Genomic DNA, 7,500 nt, shown 5'->3' on the forward strand with positions numbered 1-7,500 from the left:
CTCCCCTCTTCTTGTCCACGCTCCTCCCTCGCCCCCCCCCTCCCCATTCCCTTCTCCATAAGCCCTTATGGAAACTGCGCCGTGGAGACTCCTCGGCGCAGGTACTACCAGGTCATCTTTAAGGCGTGAGTGATCGCAATTACATCACGAGGCCTTTACACATCTTGTACTGCAAGTCCCACGCTCGACGGAACCCATCTCTTTTCTCTTTGTCCTTTTCATTTTCTGATTATTATTATTATTATTATTATTATTATCATTATTATTATTATTATTATCATTATTATTATTATTATATCATTATTATCATTATCATTATTATTATTATTATCATTATTATTATTATTATCATTATTATTATCATTATCATTTTCGTTTTGCTTCTTTTTCAATTTTGTCCCTCTCTTCTCCAGCTTCTACTTCTGACCATCGACTTCTACTTCTACTTCTCCTCTTCCTGTATTTATAGCTCTTCTCTTTTCCTATTTCTCCTCCTCCTCATTCCCTATGACCTACTTATTCCACCTTCGTAAACAGGCATCTTCTCGAACCATCTTTCCTCTCCCTTTTTCCTTCCTCCTTCCTTCTCCTGCCTGCCTGTCTGCCTGCCTGCCTGCCTGCCTGCCTCACTCACTCACTCACTCACTCACTCATACCTTCCCTCCCTCCCTCCCTCCCTCCCTCCTCCATGTTCTCCCCCCCTCCTCCTAACCAGCCGCCCCCCCAACCGTACCTGAGTACCTCCAACGCCTTGTCTTTAATTCTTTAACCTTTATCACAACGATCCTGGCGACAGACCACCCGACGGGAGCACAAACACTCAACGCACGCCCACGCCCACGCCCAAGCCCACGAGTATTCCCCCGACAACTAGAGTACGAACGGGATGGCATAATGACATACAAATGATTATTGATGATGATGATGTGGTGGTGGTGTGATTATGATGATGTGATGATGATGATGATGATGATGACGATGATAATAATAATAATAATAACAGTGACGATGATGGTAATAATAATAATGACAGTTACGATGATAATCATCATCATAATAATCATCATAATAATGATAACTGGAGTACAATAACAGTAACAATAACAATAAAAATAATAATAATAATAACAGCAATAGCAATAATAATGATAAGGATGTAGTTGACAGCTTGTCAGTTTGTCAGATTGATTGAATGACTGACTAGCTGACCAGCTGACTGATGGCAAGATAAGATGATTGACTGCATGCGCTAACTACCTTTTAATATTCATGTTAGCCATCCCCCACACCCTTTGACCCACCGACCCACCCACCCTCACTCCCTACCTCTTCCCTTTTCTCCCCCTCCCCCCACCAATCTTCCTTCTCTCCCTCCCCATTCTTCTTCCCTTCCTTCCTTCCTCCCTCCCTACCCCTGCCACACGCGTGACATCTGCACTCCATCCATCACACAGCCGAGGGGGTCATCTGCCGCCCGCCACCTGTGAGCCATCTGGAGGGGCTGGTGAAAAAAAAGGGGGGGGGGTTGATGAGAAGAAGTAGCCTAGGTAGTAGCCCAAGAACTGACGGCGCGAATTACACAGAATTATAGACGGTAAAGGCACAAGAAAAGCAAACCAAATTATGTCTGTACATTGTGGTTGTTTTACACTGTGCATATGCATGCATACATATATACATCTAGGTGTCTTAATGAGTGAGTGAGTGAGTGAGTGAGTGAGTGAGTGAGTGAGTGAGTGAGTGAGTGGGAGAGTGGGAGAGTGGGAGAGTGGGAGAGTGGGAGAGTGGGAGAGTGGGAGAGTGGGAGAGTGGGAGAGTAGGAGAGTAGGAGAGTAGGAGAGTGGGAGAGTGGGAGAGTGGGAGTGTGAGAGTGGATGTTAAGTGTGTGCAGGCGTCTTTGCGTGTTTGTCTATGCACAAAGCGCAAGAACACAAACAAATCCATTTCCAAAGACTGTTAACGACCATGTGAATTGCAATAAAAACAAGCTCCTTTTAGCATAACGTTCATAAAGTTCTGACAACACGACCCAGCCAGTACGGATGTGAAGACATTCCTTCCATGTCGTTAACACAACAACGACCACTGACTTATTTAACCACAGGGCGTACCGATAATTACACACCCACATTATTGAAGAAACAAAAGCACACAATGCGAGATCCCTGACATTTTCCCCTCGTGTCCCTCCAGGAGACAAAACAACACAAAACACAAAAAAAGCATACCCGTCGCGAGTGCTTCCGCGGCCAAATTCAATCCGGATCATTTTCCACCCGATGGCTTTAAAGCACTACAAGAAGGCACCGATGCAGGCGTGGCAAGCAGAGACAGGAGCAGGCAGAAGCAGGAGTATGCGCGTGGTCTCACATATACACATTTCCTCCCCTGCTGGTTGCCGGTATTCCCGTTGCTGGCGCTGGTGTTTATTCATCTCCTTCCCTAGTGGGCGAGGCATGAACTAGGCGCGCTATTTCCGCTCCACCATAGCTTGTACGCAACCTCTCTTTAGCGAGTGTGAACTAGGTAGATGCGAGTTTCGCGGTGGCTGCTTCTCACTTGTAGGGGGGGGGGGGAGTATACTGCAAACTGAGACAGACGATCTCGAAATCCGTTTTTCTTTTGAACCACTGGGGATGATTCCACAAAGACCCGAACTTGCATAACCTCACGTACACTCCCTACAAATGCTGCTTTGCTCGACACTTAACTGAACACATGCGGACGCCCAACTGAATAATAACACATGACCTTTTCGACTTTAAGAGGCACGTGTGCGCATTACACCCCCCTCCCCCCTCCCGCCCCTTGTGTTCCCAGCGCGAGCCTTTTAGCACGTCGACGGGCGTTAGAAGAAGGTCGTTCATGCTCACCTTGACATGGCACCGTGACTGACGCTGAAGGGGACTGCTGTCGACGCGAGGAACTAGTTCGACCCGACTCGACCCGATTCGCCCAGACTCGAACGCCCCCCCGAAGACCTGTGAGTCGGTCGGTCGGTGATGAACGCCTCCGTCGACGTCGAGACTAGATTTCCACGGAGTCTGCCTATCTCCCCGAAAAGGGCTGGGTTTCAAGTGCGAGCATCACTCGAGCACGCACGCCCGCACGCACACCCACGTCACAGGTGGTCCATCGCCACGAGAAGCAGGAAAAAGGAGGAGGAAAAAGGGGCGACGGAGAGACAAAAGAGAAGGGGAAGGAGGAGGGAGCAACACACTCCTTGCTTCTGCCTTCCGTATCGCCGGAGTTAAGGCCGAGGCGAGTCAGAGTTCCACAAACACACAGGCCCGCTGCAGGGCTGTCGGCACCGCTCGCTACCGAGAACTGTAGCCGCTGCCGCTGCCACCGCCGGGGTGCTGCTCTCGGTGACGGGGGCCTGGCATTGGCCCAGAGGGGGCGGCCGCCGTGCCAACTCGGGCGGAGGAGGACCCTGCCTGCCTCACCTTGCCTCGCTGCACCACCACCTCCTCTCCCTCCTCACCTCCACCCCCCCCTCTTTCCCAGATTATATCCCTCACTGCCCCCGCCCCTCCTTCGAACACAAAACAAAGAGAGAACAAAACAGCGAAACCTCTACCAAGGTACGCCAACCGCTCGTATTGCAAAGACAAACCCACACACATAAGCACATACTTACACCCACGCACCCTCACTCACAGTCACAAGTCACAAGTCACAGTCACAGTCACAGTCACAGTCACAGTCACAGTCACAGTCACAGTCACAGTCACAGTCACAGTCACACACACACACACACACACACACACACACACACACACACACACACACACACACACACACACACACACACACACACACACACACACACACACACACACACACACACACACACACACACACACACACACACTCACAGTAACACGCTCTCACTCCAGATGTCTTCACACTGGCGACCACAGTAACCCCTACCCCAACCTACCCCCATTCCCACCCTGAACCCCACCCCAACCCCATTCCTCGCCACCGTGAACGGCTCAGAGGTTTCTTTCCCTAGAGGAATAGCAGCACCTGTTGAAGACCCCGCGTCCTTGTCGCTCTTTCGACCTTTCCTTCACTCTTATTCTTATTATCGCTGCTTCCTTCATTCAACGTAGGCCTATATGTGTCTCGAAGGCCTACGCGAATAAGGGGTGTACAATATGCTCCCCTTCCTCGCTACAGTGCGTTTGTATTGGTATCTGAACACCGTCGTAATTATGCTTGGATAGCAGAGTCGCAGTCTTCTGAGGTCAAATAAAAGGTATATCATGACCTCAATAAAACGAAACGTAATCACTGGTACTGGCAATAAAAGCGTATATTGTATATGCCAATACACACGGCAGTAAACATGAACTGAAACTTATCACTCACAACTCATCGAAAATACGAGTTTCATAATATATTGCTTATACGTGTGCAATGCAATCCTTATCTTTTGTGTGTCACCGCCTGGATTTTTTTTTATCTTGTTCTTATTCTCGTTCTTTTTCTTTTTCTCTTCTTTTTACCACAGTTCTTTACGAAAAACATAAAACTGCCTCGTAGCACGGCTACAGAACCACCGAGACTGCATAGGCCTCTTCCCCCCGAACCCCAAGGTAAAACTCACTACCTGGGTCCACCCCCCCCCCCGGCTTAAAGGTACATAATCAAAAATAATCCAAATAATCACACGAATCATCAACCACCAAACTTCCTCGCCTATGACGTCATCAAAACCTCATTACCCATCCACACCAACGTCGAAATATCATGAGCTACATCACGAGACTCTGTCCACGAGAGAAGAAAAGACACCAAAAACTCGTGTACTCATTTTAGTCATGACTCATTTCCATCGACTCTCAATTTAGTTTGTATACGTAATGATGGTGACGATGGTGATGTTCGTGGCAGCATTAAAAAAAAAGTATATAACTAGGCAATTATACGGCAATAACGTTATAATCACATGTCTGGTTGATAAAAGTCACCGTGACCGTGACGCTCATTCTCAAAATAGCGAGAAATGTGAATAAGAAAAAAAAAATAAATAAAATAAATAAATAAATAAATTTCAAATAGTTTCCGAAACGCCCAACTCAAACGATGCCACCTATTTCTCTTCTTCTTCTTCTAAACAAATGATGGATTTATGATTTTTTAAAAATCTATAACCACAAACACACCTGATCCCCCACGTAGTCGGAAAAAAAACAAGTGAGAAAAACAACGGAACACATGAAATAAAACAGCAACCGCTCATCAGATACTCACTCCTCTTTTCCTACTCTTCTCTCTTTTCTACACCCCTTTCCCCTCCCACCCTACTCCCCCATCCATTCCCTCCTTACCCCCTTCCTCATCCCTTCCTACCCCCCTTTCCCCTATTCCCACACCCCCGCGGCCTCGGCATATCAAGCAACGAGCGCGCGTGCGCTCTCTCTCGCTCGCATTCAGGGAGGCCACCACCCCTCTTGTGGAAACGCGAGCACGGACGCAGGACTCGGGAAACCTTTTTTTTAAATCTTTCCATCTTTTCATCTTTTCTTTAATGCTACTCTTCCTTCTTTCTCGTGCTCCTATCTTCTCCCTCACCCTTTCTCCATCTCTTTCTTCTCTCTCTTCTCTCCTTTGACCGTCAATGGCTACCAACATTTAAAGAATTATTCATGTGGGATTTTCTTTTTTGACCCACATACTCCGAACACAAAGAGATCTTGGAATCATCGATAATGACCACGGAAAAGAGGAGGAGCACAAGCTTGGAAAAGAAAGAGGAAAGGGAGAAGAGGAAAATGGATGTAGAGAAAAATAAAGAAAGAAACAAACAAAGAAAGAAATAGGAGAGGAGAGAGGAGAGGAGAGGAGAGGAGAGGAGAGGAGAGGAGAGGAGAGGAGAGAAGAAAGGAGACCAGTGATAAAAGGTAATAACACGAGCGCAATCGCGCGTTCGCGTGACGGTTCCCAACTTATGTTCCTGCTGAGCAACCAATCCCATCGGAGATTCGGGTAACTAACTAGTCAAATGCACGTACCCACAACGTCTAGATATAGGTGAACAATTACTTCATAAGATCGTGCTGCAAGGCATGTCATACCAGGACATACCCTGTCAAGGTTAACGCTCTACCCTGGGTCTATGGTGACCTTCAAAGGCGGTCCTCGACAAATGGAGTCTCGACAAATGGAGGTGGTAAAAGCGTTGAGAACCACGGCCCCTAGGATTGATACACGCAGACACATTAAAAAGACAGAAAGAAAGAGGAAGCAAAGGGGGAAAACGAAGATAAACGGAATGAAATGAGAAGGAAAGAACAGAGAGCACAGAGCAAGTGAAGGGCATACGTGAGAAGAGTTTGGAGGGGGGCGGGACGGAGAAAGAGGAGGGAGGGGAGAAGTATGGGAGGGAGGGGAGGAGGATGAGAAATAGAAGGGAAGAGTAGGTGGTTGGGAGGGAGGAAGGAGGAGGGAAGAGTAGGTGGTAGGGAGGGAGGGAGGAGTAGGTGGAGGGGAAATGAGAATGGGAGAAAAGGGGGGGGGCGGGGAAAGGAAGGGAGGAAAGAAAGAGGATGAGGGGAAGGAGTAAAGAAGAAATGATGGGAGAGGGGGGAATGGAGAGCAGAGGACTGTAAAAAAATATGTGATATGAAGAAAAGGAGGATGAGGGGGTGAGGGAGAAAGAGAGTAACAAGGAAAAAGTGGAGATTAGTGGTAGTGACTGCCGTTGACACCAATTAATATAACAACAAATACAAGTTAAAAAGAAGGAAAGCGAACATTAAAAAAAGGAAAAAAGGAAAAAAGGGGAAAAAAAATATTTACACATATGCAGAGGAAATTTTGGGAGATAAAGAGTCCCTTTTTTACAAACTCCGCCGCCGTCCAAGCTAGCCCTCGACTACAGCAAACACTACCCAAAACAACAATAGCGGAAGTAACAACAGATGAGTCATCCCTTACCTTAAATCGCCGTCTTCTCTGTGCGGTGTCGGTCCTCCTCCACTTCCTTGTCCGGCGTGGCTATTCCTCGCTGTATCGTTCTCACACTCTTTTTTCAATCGGTTTGCTTTCCCACCACTTTCACTCACATGATCCTCCACGCCACGGGCACACAAGTCCCACTCGGGCTCTTCGGCACTCGCTCTCACTTGGGCTGCTCCCCCACGCTCAAAGGCATGATTTCCTCCGCCCTTGTGGTGATGGCCGCCGTAGTAAGGCCCGGAAGCGTCTCTCTCGTCGTCTTCTTCCTCGTATCTCCCGTTTACATTCTCTGACTGCTGATGCTGCTCCTGTCTCTCTCGCTGTCTCCTGTTCCTTCGGTTTCGGCGCTTCTTGCTCTGCGAGTCCTCCGGCGGTGTGTCTTCTCTCACCTGCCGCTCGTCATGCTTAAGGCCGCTGCCGCTGCCGCCGCCGCCGCCGCCGTTGCCGTTCCCCTGTTGCTGCTGCTGCTTCGGTTGCTGCTGCTGGTGGCGCTGGCGACCGCCGTTCCTTGGCTCGGAGTGACAACTACGA

General features: G+C 48.4%; 1 protein-coding gene across 3 annotated transcripts in view; it reads right to left on the minus strand.

Moving 5' to 3' along the window:
* The window catches only part of LOC122263727 (uncharacterized), a 153,303-nt gene that overhangs the window by 33,347 nt on the left and 112,456 nt on the right, over window positions 1-7,500 (minus strand). For all 3 annotated transcript variants that reach the window (XM_086548089.1, XM_086548091.1, XM_086548090.1), the window contains one exon: window positions 6,949-7,500. This exon is cut by the window's right edge and continues 807 nt beyond it. In XM_086548089.1, coding sequence (XP_086404215.1) covers window positions 6,949-7,500 — 552 coding nt within the window. The remainder of the gene's footprint in view (window positions 1-6,948) is intronic.

This window comes from Penaeus japonicus, unplaced genomic scaffold (genome assembly GCF_977035675.1).
Source record: "Penaeus japonicus unplaced genomic scaffold, GWHDUDI00000001_assembly GWHDUDI00000020, whole genome shotgun sequence".
NCBI classification, from domain to species: Eukaryota; Metazoa; Arthropoda; class Malacostraca; order Decapoda; family Penaeidae; genus Penaeus; species Penaeus japonicus.